General features: G+C 41.5%; 1 protein-coding gene across 1 annotated transcript in view; it reads left to right on the forward strand.

Moving 5' to 3' along the window:
- RELN (reelin) overlaps positions 1-22,060 on the forward strand; it is a gene marked incomplete at its 5' end in the record, with an annotated part of 298,722 nt that overhangs the window by 272,195 nt on the left and 4,467 nt on the right. Inside the window, 12 exons of the mRNA XM_085298374.1 lie at positions 546-760; positions 1,436-1,613; positions 2,983-3,158; positions 5,038-5,144; positions 5,568-5,810; positions 6,477-6,652; positions 10,425-10,498; positions 11,299-11,460; positions 11,807-11,964; positions 12,988-13,207; positions 14,223-14,420; positions 14,824-14,922. Of these exons, the coding sequence (XP_085154500.1) occupies positions 546-760; positions 1,436-1,613; positions 2,983-3,158; positions 5,038-5,144; positions 5,568-5,810; positions 6,477-6,652; positions 10,425-10,498; positions 11,299-11,460; positions 11,807-11,964; positions 12,988-13,207; positions 14,223-14,420; positions 14,824-14,922 (2,006 nt within the window). The remainder of the gene's footprint in view (positions 1-545; positions 761-1,435; positions 1,614-2,982; positions 3,159-5,037; positions 5,145-5,567; positions 5,811-6,476; positions 6,653-10,424; positions 10,499-11,298; positions 11,461-11,806; positions 11,965-12,987; positions 13,208-14,222; positions 14,421-14,823; positions 14,923-22,060) is intronic.

Genomic DNA, 22,060 nt, shown 5'->3' on the forward strand with positions numbered 1-22,060 from the left:
CCTTGCATACTGCTTTTGCCAAGCTTTGCTCTTAACTCAGCATGCATTCACACCAAACCTGCAACGAAACACCTTTCATATGCCCATTTACCTAAGCTGAAGAAATAACTAACCTACATACTAACCTACATACGGAAGGTGCTAGAGCCCTTTGCACATCTCTCCCATAAAGAAGGTCCACTGGACATAACTGAGCCAAGCAGCCTTCATTATTCGTTCTCCCCCGGGATATTCAGACCTTGGGTTGTGATGGGAGGGAAGAATAACTTCATCAGTGCAGGTCTACTAGGGTATGGTGCACAGGTGACAAAACTTGAAAAATCCCAAAATATAAGGTAACTAGAGAAAAATGAAACTTTGAATTCAGTGCCTGTGTTGGATCCTGGAATACTGATGAGACCTGCAGCTGCCCAGTACCATGCAAGCACCGTTACTGACATAATTCCGAACAAAAATCTGAAGTCAGTTTTCAGCTTGCAACATTTTTTAAGCTCTAATCACCACCACAGTCAATTTCAATTTACTTACGCTCTCTTCTCTATTAGATTTCTGTTGGATGTAAAACGTCAGAAAAACTTGCACAAAATCAGGTCCATGTGCAGTATTCCACTGATTTTGGTGTTAGCTGGAGTTATTTAGTACCTCAGTGTTTACCAGCTGATCCAAAATGTTCTGGGAGTGTTTCACAGCCATCTGTCTTCTTCCCCACAAAAGGATGGAAAAGAGTAACTTACTCGCTGCCTGAAAACCTTGTGGGCAAGTAAGTATGAATTAGCTACTCATTTTGTCTTGGGTTCAGTTCAACACATCCTGAAAAGCAGAACAAGATATACGTTTGCCTGCTCGTTTTCTTTCAAGGCAAGTGCAGACCAGCAGCGTTAATGTTCGTTACGTAGGTTGCACGGTCGTTTTCCATTGAATGATCGTGAATCTTGGGCCCAACAAATGGCAAAGTTATTGTGGCCTCTCTTCAGTCTGCTTCTGTACGGCAYGTTTTAATCTGTTCAGACAGATGTATTCAGTTATAGAGTAGATTTACGACCTCACTGAGTGAAAAATTACCCTTACTGTCCGCAGTGGTCTGCCCATATGCAAAGCATTTGTCTTTTTCTCCAAGTGAAGATGTCTTAATTATATTCTTTGAGCATTCTGCTCGGAAAGTGTAACCAAAAATGAATTCACCTTCCCAAAGCCAAAATAGCTTTATTCCAGCTTCAGCAGTGGCTGGAATACATCCAAGTATTGTAGGTAGTACGTGCATGTAGAAGAAGAAATAGATATATCATAAAAGAAATTTCCACAGAGGCTGCCAGATACTATTTGTAGAAGCCTGGATAACAGCACATTCATAAGTATATCATGTTTCATCTACCTTCTCTCATTTGAGCAAAGTTGTTTTATATATATCTGTTTTTCTTCCCTCCTTTATATACAGCCCTGTGAGGTTTCGGTTCTACCAGAAATACTCAGATATGCAGTGGGCCATCGATAATTTCTATCTGGGCCCTGGTTGTTTAGAAAACTGTAGAGGTCATGGAGACTGCCTGAAAGAGCAATGCATCTGTGATCCTGGGTATTCGGGTCCAAACTGCTACCTGACCCAAACACTGAAGGTAATTTTACTGCATTTTTTAATGAATGAACTTTGCCATATGTTTTGCTGGGAAAGAGAGAAAGAGAGAAACAGGAGACTGATCATGCTGGAAATTTAGCTCTAATTCGTGACAGTCTGAGGATATACAAACAGCTTTTCAGACCTGAACTGCCCAGCCCTCTTACCAATTTTTCAACAAACCTATCACAGCAGCTTCAGGACACTTGCCAATGGACACACTTGTTCTTAGATATTGCATTAATAAAGCTCCCTGTTCATCCTTAGGTTATCATTAGAAAAAGATCACCCTTGCACATAAGATCATATTTGATAAATATCTGTAGCAAGTTTATCTTTATCATGAAGGACTTTATTAGAGTAGGGAACACAAGAAAAGGCTTGAACTTCAGTTGACATAAAACTAATTCACCTAGCTGTTACTAGTGTTATCATACAACAAGAGAGTGAAATGTAGTTAAATGCTGCTAATTTAAAATATCTAGAAAATTTAAAATATGTAGAAAAGAATACGTAAGGAACTCCAAATTATTTAAAAATTCATGGTTTGCTGTTTCGTCTTTTCATTACCAGATGGGAACAGAGTAAGTACGTGCTGCACAGAAACAATAGGTTAAGCAGCATTCTCTCTTAAGAGAATATAACTATTTAACATTTCAGTTTTCATGTCATTTAACTGTTAAGACCTTCTGTTTTTCATTTGGGATACTAATTACATGAATAAATGTCATTATCTGTTTGCCATTTTTAATTAGTAATGTGTTCCTCACATTAAAAACATTTGGGATAGAATCCTGGCTCTATTAAAGTATAGGAGAATTTTACTATTTTCTCCTTCAGGCTAGGATTCCCTTCATACCCTGCACAGCTGGAGGTAAGTGGAAATCAGAGATATATTCTAGATGTTTTTTACTGCAAATATTTGTGCAGACTGTTGCATAGAAGCGTGTTCRCTACAATAACCCTAAAATTTCGTTGCAGTACAAATTTTTCTGGGGAGAAAATACAGAATAGCGGTATCTCCCATGCATATTAAATATGTTATGGTGTGGTGTTATGGAGTTTTAAATAACCACAGTTGTTAATTAGACCCRTTCATTTGTGCATGCAAATTCTAGTGTGGTGAATTACCTCCCAAGTATGTTAAAATCTAGMCCTAAAGAATTTTCACATTTAATATATTAATTTCAGGAGCAACTCTGATGAAAGGTATTATGTCTAATCCTTCAGTCACAATGGAAAAAAAATCTTTACAGTGTTCATTGTGCCCTTTAAGCATGTTTAGAAGGTCAGTTCCAGCTGTGATCATCAGAAAGACTTAAGATCAGAATTACTTGTGATTGTGCTTTATGTTATACACCTTTTTACAGACTTTCCTGAAAGAGCGCTTTGACAATGAAGAAATTAAACCAGATTTATGGATGTCCTTAGAAGGTGGAAGTACCTGTACTGAGTGTGGGATTCTAGCAGAAGACACAGCCTTGTATTTTGGAGGTGCAACTGTGAGGGAGGCTGTCACTCAAGATCTGGACCTGCGGGGTGCAAAGTATGTCACGTTACTACTACGCATTATCTGGTCACATTCRTTTTAGCAGGGAAATTCTGACAAAGCAGCAGATGATACAGCTTAGAGAAATCCTGGGCCACCACAAATACGGAGTTATCTCCATAAGATAGGGAGATATATCCAAAGATGGCAATGATACATTTTACTCATTGTTTCCATGAGCAAGGGATTTTTAACTCAACTCTGAGAGCTCAGTTATCATTTGTTATTTATGTCATATCCCTTGTGCTGCTCAGTGAATAGAAGTCAAAGAGTTTGCAGTCTCGGTAGGCAATTTGCGTTCAGAATCTTAGTACGGTTTCTGCAGGGCTGGAGACTGCATCACTGTCTGCCTTAGCTTCATGCCATCTTGGCAGGGGCTAGGAAATTGGTGAGTCCTGGGGGCAGAGTGTGTCTGCTTTTGCTTATTCAGGATGGAAAGTAACAGGCTTTGGGGATCATGTCAATAAACAAGAAAKCTAAGATGACAAAGTTACCAAAAATATTTATATCAGAAATGCAGACTGTTTCTAGTAAAGTTGAATTATGAAAGGATTGGATTTAATCTGATACCATGTTCAAGAAGGTTCGCATGGCATTCGCAAGGAGGATGTTTGCAGCAATCCATAGGTGTTTTTCAGTGCATTTGTGTGCTTTACATGCCTTAYTGGAGGCTTTCATAAAGATTTTAGAGAAGCGATTGGAAAGTATTTAGTACTGCAGAATGGCCGAGGAAACTTCTTTTCACTGAAAACCAGGAAAGCATGGGATTCACTGAATATCTAATAGCTCTTGGTGGCTATACCCTGGTGGTGACACAGGGAGATATTTACACCACCAGCCTTAGACCCAAAGGGCACCCTCAGACAAGGGTAAGGTAAGGTAATGGTTCAGTAACACTAGCACCAACTTGCACCCAACCCAAATCCCACCACTTGCCACTTACCTCTTCCTGGCTGTGGAGTCTGTGAGGTCCCTCCAAGAGTTGCTTCAACTCATTACTGTGACAGAAAAATACCCTTAACAAAAAGGATAGTTCTCCTGCCAGGACAGTGAGCACAGAGGAAGGTTTAAGGACATACCACAGGGGTGAGCAAGTGAGGCATCTTTCCTTGGAGGAAGAGGAGCCCTATTGGCCTATTCCTCTAGCCCTTCTAGGTCCTCCTAAATGGCAGTTCTGACCTCAAGTATATCAACACTCSTATCTGATGTTGTCCACAAACTTGATGGTGACAGCTGTCACATCCTCCAGGTTATTGATATAAGATACTTAACAGGATAGGTCCCAGGATAGACTCTTGAGGATGTCCATTAGTAACTAGAGGCAGAGTACAAACCTTAAAGCCCCAAAAAACTGATAGTTTTCCATCAATCTAATAGCCTACCCAAATAAACTGTAATATCTCAACTTGGAATCGAGGACCCTGCAGGAGATCATGTTGAAAGTCTTGCTAGAATCAAAGTAGACAACAACCACTGCTCTCTCCTCATCCACGTGTTTTGTCATTTCATCAGAGGAGGCAAATCTTCACAAAACTTTTTGCTTGTTTTCTCACACTTCCTTCCTTCCTTCCTTCCTTGAGTTCTAGTGAAAAAAATATTATTTTATTTAATTCTCTCATTTCCTTGCTTGAAGTCACTCTCAGAAAACTAATTACCCAAATTCCCATGCTTACTCTTAAATATGCCTGCTTTGTAGGAATCATTAGGCAGTGTTTTTAGAAATCGTAGCTTTGTATGTAGATCAGTGTCACTTGCTTGAAAGTGTTGTCATTTTAAACATTTTCAGTGTATCTGCCAATAGAAAGCAAACTTGTTGATTTGTGCATACCTTTAACAGATGTTTTTTGTGAGTAACCACCAGTGYGCTTACCCTTAGATTTCTACAGTATTGGGGGAGAATTGGGAGTGAAAACAACATGACAACATGTCACAGACCAACTTGCAGAAAGGAGGGAGTGCTGCTAGATTATTCAGTTGATGGAGGCAAGTACCTGTTGTAGTTTCAACTTAGCTATAACTTTGTTGTGTATTCATGCACCATAAGCATCTGAGAAGTCTTCAGAGAGGATCAAAAATGACAACTTTTAATTACAAAGGCATTTTTGTCTTTGTAAAGTTTTTCATCATCTAAAATTTTCATCATCTAAAATTTTCATCTATTACTCAGAAGTTTTCCCTAATCCTCCTGCCAGATTTTATTAATCAGTGGATTCCAGTCAATTTGTTCCCCTTATATGATTACAAGATTACTCTGCAAGGCAGTTGCCTGCTACCCTTGGAAGTTAAGATTTTTCTTTCAAAAGACCRTAACTATTATTTTTGTTTTGCTATTGTCTTCCTTTGATCTTTTAGAAGATTCTACTGTACGTTTGCTTTTATTGCTAAGCCTYAATCATTTCATTCTAGGAATATCTTGGACTTTGCTTCATGAGATGGATTACCAAAAATACATTTCAGTCAGGCATGAYTACATCCTCCTCCCCGAAGACGCTCTGACCAATACAACCCGCCTACGCTGGTGGCAGCCCTTTACCATTAGCAATGGCATCGTGGTTTCCGGCCCCGACCGTGCGCAGTGGGCACTGGACAACGTTCTGATCGGAGGAGCAGAGATCAACCCCAGCCAGCTGGTAGATACATTTGATGATGGTAAGACAGACTGTGACAACTACTCTGTAGTCTGCCGTTATCTCATTTAACGTAGCTCTATGAGCTTGCAAGAACACTTATTTTTAGCTGTGCAAATCTTTTATACCGTAGACTAAGACTGAGTTTATATACTATTCTGCATGCTACTAATGGGGTGCACAAATACGGGGTGGGGGGGAGAGAGAGATGTAAGTATTGGTATACACCAGTATATACATACCTATATGAAAGGTAGAAAATACTATTTTAGTCCAAGTTTATATACTATTCTGCATGCTACTAACGGGGTGCACAAATATGGGGCGGAGGGGAGAGAGAGATGTAAGTATTGGTATACACCAGTATATACATACCTATATGAAAGGTAGAAAATATTATTTTAGTCCAAGTCATTTCATTTAAGGACAATACATAAATCATTTCTATACGGAAGTTTTATTTAATGTTATCTTTTTAAATATTATTGTGTAAACAATCTAAATTACCTATCTGGAGCTGATTTTTTGTTAGGTCTGTTAGTAACTTATTTATTCTGTGTCATGATAGTTAGCATAAATGTAGTGTTTATATTTCTGAAGTACTATATCTAGTGATTCTGTGAGTTCGTTATTAAGCCTTGATATTTACTGAGACAATGCGGTAACTGTATCTCACTCATGTTAATAGAAGGCACCTCTCATGAAGAAAATTGGAGTTTTTACCCTAATGCAGTCAGGACTGCAGGTTTCTGTGGAAATCCATCATTTCATCTCTACTGGCCAAATAAGAAAAAAGATAAAACACACAACATCCTGTCCTCCAGGGAGCTAATTATACAACCAGGATACATGATGCAGTTTAAAGTAAGAAATGTTCTTTTTCTCCAAAGTAAAGTATGCAGTAAAAATTATCTAATTTGTCTCCAGAAATTCTCACTGCTCCAGCTAGGATGCACAATTGGATGAATAAATAATAATGCCTTTTTATTAGATTTTAAAGGAAATTCTAAAGTGTAGGTAATAGGAATCAGAAAAATTGCATGAATGTTAAATGTCAAGTTGTGTTGATTGTCTGTATGCTTTAGAGGTTACTGAGATGGACTGGGAGTCTGATCCCTGTCTGCTGAAATTATTGGCAACCGCATCATAAGATACAGTGGGAATTATTTCCTAAAGTGAAAATAGCTGGCACTAGGAACCACGGCAGTAGTGCAAAAAGAAATAAGGAAAGAAAGAGAGAGAGAGAGAGACTTGCACAGACCTTGGAAATGCAGACAAGATGAAGAGAATGCAGTCTGCAGCCTGGAACACCTACACGCCATTTCCCCCTGCCTAATGAACAAGCAAGGTAGCAGCAGCATGGAGCGGGATGGCTTACTGGAAACACAAACGTGTGCAGAGCAGAAGAGTACCCCTTCAACTTACTTCTGTCATGGAAAATGATCCAAATAATCAAAATTTCTCAGCATTTTCCTTTAAGCTTGAGCTCTGAATACATTAAACGGTCATAACAAAATACAGAATCATAGAATCAGTAAGATTCGAAGGGACCTCTGGAGATCATCTAGTCCAACCCCCATGCTGAAGCATAGTCACCTGGAGCATGGTAGACAGGGTTGCATCCAGGCAGGCCTTGAAGATCTCCAGAGAAGGAGACTCCACAACCTCTCTGGGCAACCTGTGCCAGTGCTCCGTCACTCTCACAGCGAAGAAATTCCCCCTCACGGTCAGGCAGAACTTCCTGTGCTTCAATTTCTGCCCATTGCCTCTTGTCCTGTCACACGGGACAACTGAAAGGAGTTTGTCCCYGTCCCCTTGRCACCCTCCCTTCRGGTACTTRTACACATTGATCAGATCCCCCCTCAGTCTTCTCTTCCCCAGGCTGAASAGGCCCAGCTCTCGCAGCYGTTCCTCATAGGGCRGGTGCTCCAGCCCTCGGATCATCTTCGTAGCCCTAYRCTGGACTCTCTCTAATAGCTCCAGGTCTCTCTTGTCCTGGGGAGCCCAGAAGTGGACACAGKACTCGAGATGAGGCCTCCCCAGGGCTGAGTAGAGGAGCAGGATCACCTCCCTCRACCTGCTGGCGAYACTCTTCCTAATGCACCCCAGGAGACTATTGRCTTTCTTGGCCACAAGGACACATTGCTGGCTCATGGTCAACTTGTCATCCACCAGCACTCCCAGGTCCTTCTCTGCAGAGCTGYTCTCCAGAAGGTYGGCCCCCAGCTTGTTCTGGTGCCTGGGGTTATTTTTCCCCTGGGGACTCTGCACTTGCCCTTGTTGAACCTCATGAGATTCCTCTCTGCCCAACKCTCCAGCCTGTCCAGGTGTCTCTGAATGGCAGCACAGCCCTCAAGTGTGTCAGCCACTCCTCCCAGCTTGGTATTATCTGCAAACTTGCTGAGGGGGCACTCCATCCCCACTCCATCCAGGACATTGATGAAAAAGTTGAACAGGATGGGACCCAGTACTGAGCCCTGGGGGAYGCCACTAGCCACAGGCCTCCAACTAGACTCCACGCCACCGATGACGACCCTCTGAGCTCTGCCTTTCAGCCACTTCTCAATCCACCTCAYTGTCCACTTGTCTAACCCACACTYCCAGAGCTTATGTAGGAGGATGCCATGGGAGACCATGTCAAAAGCCTTGCTGAARTCAACGTGCACAACGTCCACTGCTCTCCCCTCATCTACCCAGCCAGTCATTCCATCATAGAAGGCTATCAGRTTGGTTAAGYAGGATTTCCCCTTGGTAAATCCATGCTGGTTACTCCTGATCACCTTCTTTTCCTCCATAWGCCTGGAGATGACATCCAGAATGAGCTGTTTCATCACCTTTCCAGGGATGGAGGTGAGGCTGACTGGCCTATAGTTGCCTGGGTCCTCCTCCTTGCCCTTTTTGAAGACTGGAGTGACACTGGCTTTCTTCTAGTTCTCAGGCACCTCTCCAGTTCTCCAGGACCTTTCAAAGATGACAGAGAGCGGCCTGGCAACATCTGCCAGCTCTCTCAGTACCCATGGGTGCAACCCATCCGGGCCCATGGATTTGTGGATGTCTAGCTTGCCCAGAAGGTCTCTGATCCTCTCCTCCTCAACCAAAGGAAAGTCTTCTCTTCTCCAGACTTTCTCCCTCACGTCCAGGCTGCAGGATTCCTGGGGCTGCCCTTAGCAGTGAAGACTGAAGCAAAGAAGGCATTCAGTCATTCTGCCTTCTCTGTATCCCTTGTCACCAGGGCCCCCGCTCCATTCAGTAGCAGGCCCACATTTTCCCTAGTCCTCCTCTTGATGCTGATGTATTCGAAGAAGCCCTTCCTGTTGTCCTTAACATCCCTTGCCAGACTCAATTCCAGCTGGGCCTTAGCCTTCCTCGACGCAGCTCCACATACTCTGGCTGCATTCCTGTAATTCCCCCAAGTAGCCTGTCCCCTCTTCCACATTCTGTGTACTTTCTTCTTCTGTCTGGATTTGGCCAGGAGGTCCTTGCTCACCCATGCAGGTCTCCTGCCTCCTTTGCTGCACTTCTTACTCATAGGGATGCACCGCTCTTGAGCTTGGAGGAAGTGATGTTTGAATACTAGCCAGAATATCTATGCGGTTGTTGTCCAGAAATGTTCTGAGCCCTTCCCCAAGCACCATATAGTCTTAAATAAGACAGGAACTAATATGTAAGCAAAGTCATTAAAATAATCATCTGTTTCCTTCTTATRTTTGTTTCTTGCTATTCTGTCTAACAAGGCAGGTTCAGGATTTGCCGTCTTCTATTAATCAATATTTTCACCCTTTCTTAACATTTGCTGTTTTATATTAACTGTATAACATATTCATTGCTTGCTCCACCTGCACAGCATACCTTCTTTGCTGAAACTACATAAAAGAAGAGTCTGACCTGCCTTGTAATACTACATACTAAGATGCCCCAGCCTGCTTATTTTACTCCAATCACCTTTTTCTTATATTTATGACAACCCGTAAACATTGGGAAGTTCATATTACTAAGCTCTCTTTGCAAAGCTTTTCTCATGACTTTCTCCTCTTTMCACACCAATCACAACAAAATATTTTATTTCTAAACCAAGATCTGAGCTGTAGTGCATGGCTGCTGTTTGCATTTGAAGCTCTTGAAACGCAGCTGTTTGTTGGCTGTTCAGTACCCTGTTAGCTGTAATCTTTCCACTCTAACATGACACAGRTCTGTTTATTGTTCCAAATACTCAGAACAATTCTGTTTTTAAATTGGATTGAATTGAGGTTCACTCCCACATTTAGTATTACGGGTTCTAAATTTCGTGGGTAACTAATGCCTAGTTAGGTACTTCACTTTCTGAAATGCTGAGGAGCTACCAGATCCTAGTGTTTCAGAAACAACATTTGTTTAGGTATTTAATTTGATATTTAGGATCTTAGGATTTGGCTTCTGTTTGAAAATAACAGTAACAATAAAGTAAAGTTAAGTAAAAGCAATACCTAAAGTATTACCTTCTTTGTTTTCCATCCAGACTTTTTTCCAARATCTATATTGGCAATCTCTTTTATATTCCCCTTAAGGAAAAAAAGAGAGCACAGCTTCATTATATATCACATTAAATGTCTACCTGACTTGTTACAGCAGCCTTATTTTTTTTTAATCTGTGCTACAGATTGTGGTTGGCTGTGAGGCAACTTCATGTGGTGACCTCCATTCTGTGATGCTGGAGTACACTAAAGACGCCAGGTAAACGAGAGCTGAATGGGCCCAAATCAACCTAGAGTGCTATTATTTATTAAAACAATCACTTCAATAGTCCTCTTGTAACAGGATCTGAACGAATCCAGTTTGCAAGCACTGGGATTTATCTACATAACGCCTGTAAAGTCTCTTCGTAATTTATCCCAGCTGTGGGAAGGTTCTTAGCTTTGAACCTGCACCAGCAGTTTGCGAGCATGTTCCTGTTAAAAATGTGCATACAGAAAACYATGGTTATAAGGAACTGTTGGTTTAGTATGGTACAGGGCTGTATATTTAAGATCAAGSCACAGTAAAGAGGAAGATGCGTAACTAATTTGTTCTTTAACTCGCATCCAACTAATGACTCTGTTTCCTGTGCTGTAGTGYGATAGTGCATTGTGGTTCACAAAAGTGAAGCTATAGTCTGTGCTCAAATGCTTATGGGTGAAGGTGGAGCAAATTCTGCTAAATTCTTTTTTGGGCACTGTAAGAGAGGGTCTAGGGAACTGCCTGCTAAATAAGTCCTTGTATTGAAGCAGCTCAGAGGAGCACTGGGCTCGACTCTGCTCAAAGCGCCATCAGCATGCGATTCAGAGCACTTACGCCTGGTGCTGGAAAGTCTCCTGTAGCTGCACAGGGGCCTTAACCTCTCACTTCTTGTCTCATGGTGGCAACAAAGCATAGAAACTATTGCTGCAAATCTATTGGGTTTGCTTAGTGAGATAACCAATGCCATGAGCTCAGAGATTGCCAGCTTCATTATTCTTCTGGTTCTTCTAAAAACACATTTTCTTTGCTCCCTACAGGACAGATTCATGGCAGCTCGTCCAGACGCACTGTCTTCCTTCCTCATCTAATAGCATTGGCTGCTCCCCATTTCAGTTCCACGAAGCTACCATCTATAACTCTGTCAACAGCTCTATGTGGAAAAGAATAACGATCCAGCTGCCTGATCATGTCTCATCCAGGTAGGTTACCGAAAGGTCGGCTCACTGCGGGCCTGTAACAACGTCAGCTGTCTCACTAGCACAGTTAGTTTGGATCAACTCCTGAATTAAAAAATGCTTCTTCATTGCTGGATTTAGATCTGATACATAATTAATGACTCTGAAGATGCTTTTTGTTAATAGCAGTGGTGCTGCCAATGACCTAATGCCACCTACTTGGCCTGGGTGTTTCCAGTTATTACAGGCACCACCCTTTCATACAACATTTTTCATGTCATCTACTGCCTGCGTGTTTCAATGTCACTGTGGAGACATGTTTAATTGCTAGATATATCACAATATGGTGTTTGTATTTTTGTATTTGAAGTGCAACCCAGTTCAGGTGGATTCAGAAAGGAGAAGAACTAGAGCAGCAAAGCTGGGCAATTGACCACGTGTACATCGGGGAAGCGTGCCCGAAGCTCTGCAGTGGTCACGGATATTGCACAACAGGAGCTGTTTGCATTTGTGATGAAGGCTACCAAGGTTTCATTTCTTCAGTTCCTTTTTATACGTGTGATACTCTGTAATCTAGTTCAAAACTAAAGAAAAAGATAAAGAAAGAGTGATCGAGCTTGTCTAAATTCACCACTGGAATACTTAAGTAACAGATTACAAATTCATAGTTTGAAAGGACTGCAAATAGTAGATATTCCCTCCTTTTATTATTTCTGGATTGAATCAATACTCTTTGTTGTTTGGCACTGTATTCCTTGAAGGCATACTGTGGCTACCTGCTTACCCAGAAAAGGCTTTCCCACCTGTCCTCCTTCCAAGGGTACTTCACTTCCAGCTGATGTGTGTGTGGAGACCAGACTGTAGATTGTCACTTATGAGGGATTCAGTTCTGCACAATATAAATGCACAATATAAAGACAGACTATTCTGCTGGAATCCTCCCCGTCCGTTAGGCACATGACCAGCAGTACTTGGGGGCCCCCGTGACATTATCACAGAATCACAGAATGGTTGAGGTTGGAAGGGACCTCTGGAGATCATCTAGTCCAACCTCCAGGCTCAAGCAGGGTCACCTAGAGCGTGTTAGACAGGRTCGCTTCCAGGTGGGTTTTGACTGTCTCCAGAGAAGGAGACTCCACAGACTTGCACTGTTACAGATGCTCTATGGGGAGTGGAGCTGGAATGTCTACTGTCTTCCAGGACAGAGTCTCATAACTTTACAAGGTTCAAATCCTTCCCTGTTTTAGAGGTATTTCCATTCATGTGGTGATTTGAGGTTTCTCTTATTTCCACCGATGTATAAGAGAAGAGATCCTATTGCAATTTTTGAAGTTACRCTGCTGTAAATAAGAACAGACTTGAAGCCTCAACTTTCCAGAAATGAATGTTGTACAGTTACGTGCACATTATTCATGGTTCTGCCAAAATACACCCAGCCTGTAGTCACACTGTATATTGGGCCACAACCTTGAATGGAATTTCAATGAACTGTTTCTGATTTTTCTCTGTTCTTTTTTTGCGTGTTTTTTAACTTCACTATGTCATTTCTAGGTGACGACTGCTCTGTTTTTAGCCATGATCTCCCCAGCTATATTAAAGATAATTTTGAATCTGAAAGAGTCACTGAAATAAACTGGGAAACCATTCAAGGGGGAGTGATAGGGAATGGATGTGGACAGCTGGCACCCTATGCCCATGGAGACTCGCTGTATTTTAATGGTTGTCAAATACGGCAAGCTGTGACTAAGCCTCTGGATCTCACTCGAGCAAGGTAATACTCTGCGCCTAAAATGCTCTTTTAGGAGTTCAYGAGAAAACAAACTTTATAGGCATGTGAAGTCATGTGGTCCAGTATTGATGAGGATGGGCTGACCTGCTGAACCGTGTGGTCGGGCTTGGCTGGCAGATAAATGTTAGGGCTGGCAAAATGTTTCGTGGCTTTCATTTGGGAGTTGGAGAGTGAGGAGGAAGCAATGTCAGATGAAAGGGTCAGATGTTTTCATCATGTGCAACAAAGCGCTGCCTTGTAAGCCAGCGCTGAAGCTGAAGCCATTGGCAAAGCCTGGACACCAGACTGCCTGGGCCAGTGCCTGATAAGGCGAATCCCGTGTTTCCGTGTGCCTCCACAGCAGTCATGCATGAGGAGCAATGCTGTCAGTAATTACAGACTCATTTTCTTCTTCCATTGTTATAGAAAATTGTATTCAGCTGCCAACGAGCCGGAGTATCGTTTTCATCTATTGAGYCCCTTTGGCTGTGGAATAACAAACGTGAGCAGCCCGTGCTGGCTCTTACCCGAGCGACAGCTCGCTGGACTGGATTCATATCTAGCTAATTGTCTAAACTGTGATTAGAAACAGGATGGATCAGCAAACGGGCCAGATACAAATTAGGCTCTTAATTTGTTATTTGAACACCCAGGGAGAATATTAGGAATCTTTTAGGTACTTTTTTATATTTAGGCTTTCTTTCTCCCTTTTTAAGCTTTTTATACACTTGTTTCCTTATTATATTGTTTATTCATCTGAGCTTTGTGCAGAAACAATGTAATATTGTATTGATAGCCTCCAAATATATGGAATATGTTATACAAAGTAAWTTATAACCTTAAAAGGAGGGCTGTGTTTTAGAAACGTGAGAAAAGTTTATTTGCTTGTTAAAAGTAATGATTCTGGAGAATGCTCACAATTTTAGAATGGTGACTACAMTAAACCTGGAAATGCTATTTTTCCTGTTTGACCACTTTTTTACATATTGAAAATACCTTTTCTCTTTGTGTTTTACAGCAAAATCATGTTTGTTTTGCAAATTGGAAGTATTTCACAAACAGACAGTTGCAATACCAACCTGAGTGATCCTAACACTGTAGACAAGGCAGTGCTCCTCCAGTACAGTGTAAATAATGGAATTACATGGCAAGTAATTGCACAGCATCAGCCAAAGGACTTTATACAAGCCCAAAGAGTGTCTTATAATGTTCCCCTGTGAGTACCCAGTCTCATTTCATTACCTCTGAATGCACAAGATATATTTCTGCTAGGAAGGAGTCTATCTGGCATCACTGTGCAGGAAAATGARGGTTGAAGAGAGAGTAGAAGGAAGCTTAAGGGGAAGGCTGATTAAAAAAAATCAGTCTAGTGTTCATCACTATAATTGAAAGAAATATCAAATATTTGTTTTAAAGATATGAGAGAAAAAATATTTTAAAAATCCCACCTGAACTGCATTTTTTGTCATTAAATCTTCCATGTGTATGGTGTATTGATGTTTAGTGGTGTAGAGATGATACTTGGACTTTGCTCTCCGTTCCTGTTTGGGGAGGAGATGGGGAGGCACAAACCGCTCACAGCCAGGAGCTCTCACAGGCTCTTGCCTTTGCGATTGCAGGGAGGCACGAGTGAAAGGAGTCTTACTGCGCTGGTGGCAGCCCCGGCACAGCGGAACAGGTCATGATCAGTGGGCTTTGGACCACGTAGAAGTCGTCCTGTAAGTATCAGCTTCACCTCATCCCAYCCCACCCCAGAAAGCACTGACCTTCCTTCAGCGTGGCTCGAGGGTTAAGCTCAGTAAGAACTGCTGTGGCACAGGGAAGCCTCTGAGAACCAGTGTTGGCTCATACTCGGCCCTGACTGCAACCATCAATGGTCAAGGCAGTCGTGAGATGCAGTGGCCCWGCAGGGGTACGGGTTGTGCAGAGTGGAGAAATGCAGGAGGGAAAGCGGGGCTCTGTCACCTCCAAGCATTGGTGTGTTCCTCCAGTCCTGCAGCAGCAACTGTGAAATATTTTGTGCTGGGACATAAGAAAGGATATTTGTGTTCACCACTATGCTGCCATATAAGGCTAGTTTATATCCTTTCAAAGATACAAAATACTCCGCTGTTGTTCTTTGTGCAGGGTAATGTTGTTATGTAATCAGCCTCTGAAAAATCTGCATTAGCAACTAATGCCTTATTCATTTCCTTTTTTAGTAAGACGGATACTGTTCAGAAACAGGGTTCACTATATCAGGTTCCTATGGTCCAAGCTCTATGTTCATCCCCTTGTCAAGATTTTACCAAGTGTCTTCACCCTCTTGATTCTCCCATTCCTGAGATGGGTTTCACTCGCAGCTAACCCGTTTTTCTGGTGTTACATCACAAGGAGATGACCTGCTTTTTCTCTAACAATTTAGTTCCAGTAGAAGTGAAATGCTAGTGGCTTGACGGGCGGGAGCTCATCGCTGACAGTGGTTGGCAGAGAGAAGCGTGTCTGCTCCATAGATAGGTTCAAACATTCCTTTTATTGAAAAAATTTAAAAAACAGCAATGACAAAATTAGGCTTGGATAACCTCCAGACTGTATAATTGTTACCATGAGGTTTCTGTCTTAAAATCTGAATTAGCAGAGGCATTGCAAGTAATGTTTTGTAACAACAGCAAAGTGGATTACTTGATCACTAGTTAGCCCTGTTGTTCTTTCCACCAAGAAGCACGAGCTTGCATGGCATTCATATCAACCCCAAACCAAACTGGTCCCACCCTGGGTAGCTGTACATGTTGTGTTGCTTTTACACACCTTGCTGGGCTCTGCTTCCATAACATTAAGCTTAAAGCTTGAAGGAACAGAGAGMTGGATGAGATTCCTGGCTTAGTTAATCAATGGCGGTAAGGTGATGCATAGATAAAGATATGAAAGAGTGTGAACCTACAGGAGGTTCGCTGTGTTTAGGAAGCATAGAGAAGGGAACAGGCAGTTCTGAAATATTATTTGTTTCTGCCTTGCAAATAAAAAAGGAAATAAATGAAAAAGTAGGTGGAAAAAAATAGTATAATATTACTTGCCAATCTGAGCATTGAATTGGGGATATACATAGAAATAAGGTGAAGTTTGAAAAAAGGAATCCTTAAGCTGAATTTTGGAGAGCTTCTTTGACAATGAGATCTACCAAGCTGTAGCCTAGACATACAAGCTGAGTGGCGATATATCAGTTATGTGAGATATTTTAAATTAGAATGGAGAAAGCCATAGAAATGCCATAGCAAGCAATCACATTTTGCCTAGAAGACGAACCAGATATAGAGACAGTGCCTCTTCCCTCCTCCTCTTCTTTTTCTCCTGTTAAAGAGATTTGAGGGTCTTCTGGATGTTGGCCAAAAAGTCAGGCTAGAAACAGAGTTTCCACCCTGCGCTCCGTGTGCTGGATGTGCATCCTCCGTTGGCCAACCTGTGTGTGACGCCTGGCACAGCCCACAAAGGAAGATAGACCATGACAGTTTCTCCCTTAACAGATACTGTTAAATACAGTGCCACGGCAGAATACCACCAGCAGGTCAGGTGAAGAATTTCAGTCCCTGCTGCCTACAGCACGTGAGATGTGCTGCCTCTGGAGCAGCAGGATTACACAATGTGGCACATCTGGTTTACACGTCCAGCACGCASTCAGCCCTCTTCCCAGCTTTGACCTCTCTTATGTTCTTTTAGGTCTAGCTGCAGCTTCTAATTCATCAAAATATTCTGTGGAGCTCTTAAGTTCTATTTTAAAACTTTTAAAAGTTTGAGAAAGTGTTTGTAAAGCTTTCTTAAAGGAAGCACTGCTGTTCTTTGTAGATAGAACCCAAGTCTCCCGTGGGAATATCTCTTTTAGCTCTGCTATTTCGCTCTGCACAGAAACCCTGCCTGCTCCCAGGAAGAACAAGCCAACTCGCCAGGTTAGCTCTCTAGCAAGAGGCCAAGCAGGGACTGCCCTGTGGGTACTCTGACCATGCCATATCCCATCCACCAGCATTCCCAGAGAAGAGTTTTGTGGCCAATAGCTACCCAGGGCTTGCTCCAGCATAGCTGCAGAGAGAAACTAAAACCAAGCAATTGGTTGATGATGTAATTACCTGCTTCCAATATTTATACAGGGACCCATTGGAGAATCAGTAGGCTTCTGCCTGGCTCATCCTTCCAAAGCTGAGATAGCCTGGGAAATATTTGTACCTCCCAAACTGAAAGTCATACTTGCTAGCACTCCTACCTAGACTCAGAAAGCTGAGAACACCCTTGGCACCAGTACCTGCTGATGGTCCCCATCTAGTGTGGTTTGCACTCTGTCCTTTCATAACTCCTTTATAATCCTTACACTCCTTCAGCCACTTAAAAGAGACTCCAGCTAATGAACATAGACAAATACCTCTCTGGGCACCATCGAAATTATCCTCACTTGCCCCATTTCAAGCCCTGCTCACAGAAGTCCTAGATTATCATGTCTGTAAGTGATCTGTGTATCCACRTGGCTGCAGCAGGCAAGCTCTCACATCCTTTTCTCAGGCACAGAGGCAGGGGTGCACAGACACCATACATACCCCGTACAAACTGTCAAGCTCTGTACGCCAGCCTTTTTGTACGCTAACAGTGTGGTCTGATCACCCTTCAGCTGCCTTTCCTTATGGCAGGGAGGCCAAGGGAGGCAAATTCAGAGTCAGATGAGTTGCTTTAGTGGCAGCAGTAAGCTGACATACCCAGGGAGGTGTGGGTTCAGGTGTAGAGAAACTCCTGGCTTCCACACCCCTCTCCTGTTCTTTGCACTATCCTCCGAGCTGACAAAGGGGCCTAGTTTTCCCAGATCCCCCGGGCACCCTCTGTTGTCTGGGTTGCCTTCATACCCCGAGGTGCAGGGCTGCACACTCAGGTGCTGTGCCAGCAGCTGGAGAGGAAGGCAGGCTGGGAAGGCGCCTGCCTGCAGGGCCAGCTGTCTGCAGAGATGCATCATTACCAAGAATTTTCATGGTTTTATTCCCTGCCGCTCCTCAGAGGTCCCTGCCCTCCCGATGGTCCTGTGACCGTCAGAGACTGCCCGTTCTCAGGGATGAATCTGTGAATATCTGAGAATATACAAGAAAACTCAATTCTTCTCAACAGTTCAAACACTTGAAATTGATTCTGTCATGAGCCCAGCCGCCAAGTTGCAGTGCAGATACAGCTTATAGCTGATTCATAGCCGGAGTCATCACAGTGTRTTCAGTCAAATTGATTTCTGAGTCAAAGGACGTCATCCTCTAACCACCAAACACATTCTCTGAATGCAACTCYTTTGTTTCCTTTCTGGTCCCCAGATAGTTAGCTGGAGGAAAAACCTTCCTATTTTAACTTGCAGATCATATGGACATGCAAAATACATGGCATTGATAAGAAAGGCCAGACAGATGCCTCATATATTATCTAGAGTCATTCCACTTGCTAATGAATTATTTGAATCATTCATTAAAAAGTAGTATTGCTAAGGCTGTAATGCAGCCGCAAATGGTGCTTCAGCTGAGCACGTTTTGAATAGGTGAAACACTGAACCTATTTTGAGTATAGGTATTGTATATGAGTATAGGAATTTTACACTGAATTAGTCTTGCCAACTAACCACTCACCACCTTATTTTAGGAATACTTGATCTCTGTCACGTGGTGGGGAGAGGGTGCTAGTTATCAAGTTGTCCAGTCCCTTTAAACTAGAGTCAATTATTCCTTGTTAGTGCAGCATTTTTATTCTCTCCATTTGTAAAGAAAGCTTTGGGCAGAACTCTCACATCTTGCATGGCTGTGGCTCTTCTTAGGATAAAGAAATATTTTACCCCAGACCTAAGAAATCTTGAGTACTTTTCTGTGCCAGTGTACTTATGCTCTAAGAACAGCCCACTTCCAACTCTGCATTTCATTTGCACACTGTTTTTCTGAGTACAACTCAGCCTGTCTGCTGCACAAATATCACGCACGTTTTTCGCATGTGCCTTTAGTCCTGCTCTTTCTTTGTGTATAAAGTGGGCCCTTAGTAACCTCCAAAAACTGAGCTCTAATCAAAGGCATTTAGAACTAAAGGGCAACAATAAACTAAAAACTAAGGGTCTGATATTGCTTTCTTTGCAGCCCAAAACTTGTGGTGTAATCCATGGGAATTTGATTTGTGCAAGGAATGCAAGAAGGTTCCCCTCATACGAATTTTTTTATGGTTAATTGTTGGGTAAAAGAACTAATACCTYCATAGCTATCACTCCATGCTCTTCATTGTCAAAATAGTCTCACATTTTTGGCACAAATGATTTATTGAGAAACTTATGTTGCATTTGGTGCAAAGAATGTTTATGCTATTTTGCAACATTAAAATACAAATTATATATTCTAGCTCTATCAAAGAGTGCTCATGTGRAAAAGCATTTTCATCTGCTTCATTTTTCTAGTAAAAAGCAATGATTTGAAAAATACATTTAATTAAAGGGTATCAAGATATTTATAAAAAACAAGAAAAAGAGTTCAAATATTAGGTAATTATCTGAATAGTCACAACATTTATGCCAAATTTAATATGATGCAGTCTGTGCTTTTATAACATTTCTATTATGTTTCTAAAAAGTGCATGCTGAATTTCATAGAAAAGAAAAATATAAGTATTGATTTGAAATATYAGGAAGTAATTTTTTCAATTTTTATTTTCAAAAGAGATGAAAAGTCCTATATTGCCTCTAAACCTCATCAGGGTTTTATGACTAATCACAGTGCTGCATGCATTGAAAGGCATTTTCTAACTTGTGTTGTATTTCATTGTTTGCTGTCATTGGTTTTACACTAGAGTAAGGTAAGTGCTTTCCCTGAATCCATAACAAATATATGTTACTGTTACAGATATGGTTCTTTCCCAAAGTTTTGTCCATGATGGGTCTGTGGAATACCACTTGTACTCTGTGAGATGTGCTCTGCAAGGCCTTGATCCTGCAGCTCTTCCTCAGGCAGCGTCAGGGGTATTTAAGCTCAGCAGAGCATGTTCAGCACCTCCAGCACCTCRTCCAGCTGCTGGTCATGTGCAGCAGTGGGGAGTGGTGGGAATGTCATTTAGGCTTCTCCCCTGCCAGCAAGTATGAGTGCTTGTGGCAGTGCAATGGGACTTGGGAGCAGAGGGTGCCTCAGCATGTTGCTCTCAGCTCCAAGAGGCACTTCACGTTTTTTTCTGTAAATAACGACCAAGGAGTGGAAGCCAATGCCGCACAGTGTATGCCAGTGAACATGTATGACAGCAAAGTCGTAAGGATCTTTTAGACCTAAAAACAACAGCACGTATTTGCTAGGTGGTTATTTTGTTTCTTGTAACCATGCTGCTTTGTGCTGCCATAGTTAACAGATGCCGCTAACCTGAGCTCTGGTTCAAAGCTGGGTTCAAATCTTGATTTCACCAGAGTCAAAAAATGTTTGGCACTGATATGAGCAAACAGGATTTAATTCAGACTATGTTACTTTTCCAATTAGAGGACTATCCTTATAGACCACAAAATTTACCCCAAGCCCAGGCCTGAGAGGTGTGCCTCTGCTGTTTTCTAAGGCTTTGTTCATGTTTGGTTTTGGTATCCAAATATTTTTGGTCCCATTTTTTTCTCATTGCTAAAAACAAATATGTGAAAATAGCCAATGACATTAGAATATGTTGGGTTTTCTACATGAAATTTTTATTCCATTTGGCTATGTTCCATCTTTAGATTTCTTAAATTGCAGACTGTAGTAGTCTGACTGTGTAGTCAAACTGTGCTTTAGGAAACACATAATACAATAATCAGAATGCTCTATTCAAGCCTAAAAATACAGGGTGATTCCTTCTCATTAACTGCTTTATTGTATGTATTAAAACAGTATAACTCCAACGATTTCATTGGAAAGTTACTTAGGATTTGCTATGTAAATTGGAGCAGTATTGTCTTTAATTTATTAATTTATATTAAGGCATTTAAAACTGTAGATTAGATTGTGCAGTAGTTGCTCCTCATAATTGCTTATATTGCTGTTCATGAGCAATACAGAGATATTTTGAATCTGTACTTTTCATCTAAAGGTTTAGCGAGTGCAGTGAAAAAGTACAAGGCTCAGTATACGCCGACAGTCCTTTTCATACTTCTCCAAGATGATATCTCCAGTGATGTCTCCAAACAAGAGTTCCCTCCACATCACTCTTACAGAGGCTGGGCAGGGAGCCTTATTCCTAATGCAGCTAGATGCTGCCCTGCACATTTTAAGTACTTTGAACAAGTAAATAACAGAAAAAGCAAACTAAAGCCTTTTATTAGGCTATAAAAATACAAACACAACTCATTATTAATAGTATTGAAAGTATTTTTAAATCCACCAAATGCAAGAATTGTATAACTACTCCTCCTGCAAACTTTATTACATAACTCTTACTGTCATCTTAAAAAGCACTATTGGACTCAATTATAAAGTATTTTTCTCCTATCAATACACAAAATTAACCCTAGAAAAATAAATATATACTTAGCCTCATTTTGTGGATACCAACTTATACCCTCATAGCGTATAGAYATTTAACTATAACAAGGTGGAAATGATGCCATTTTCTACAATGGGCATGAAGTTTTTAAGTGACTTCCATCCCAGTCAGTGGAAAATCTACCTCAGACTTTGGTGGGAATGAGTTCAGACTATGTCAGTGCAAGTAAGAAACAGAGCATTTGGTTATTGGGAATTTAGACTTCTCTTATTTCTCACACATTGCTTTCTGTGGTGTTCAGCATAATACAGGAAATAAATATGTCTGTTCCCTTTGCTTATAACATTCAGCAAACTGACCATCTCATAAAATACCAAAATAGATTGAATATGTAGCAAAATAAGT

This window comes from Rhea americana, unplaced genomic scaffold, assembly GCF_003343005.1.
Source record: "Rhea americana isolate MKP2758 unplaced genomic scaffold, rheAme1 scaffold_1, whole genome shotgun sequence".
In the NCBI taxonomy this organism is placed as follows: Eukaryota; Metazoa; Chordata; class Aves; order Rheiformes; family Rheidae; genus Rhea; species Rhea americana.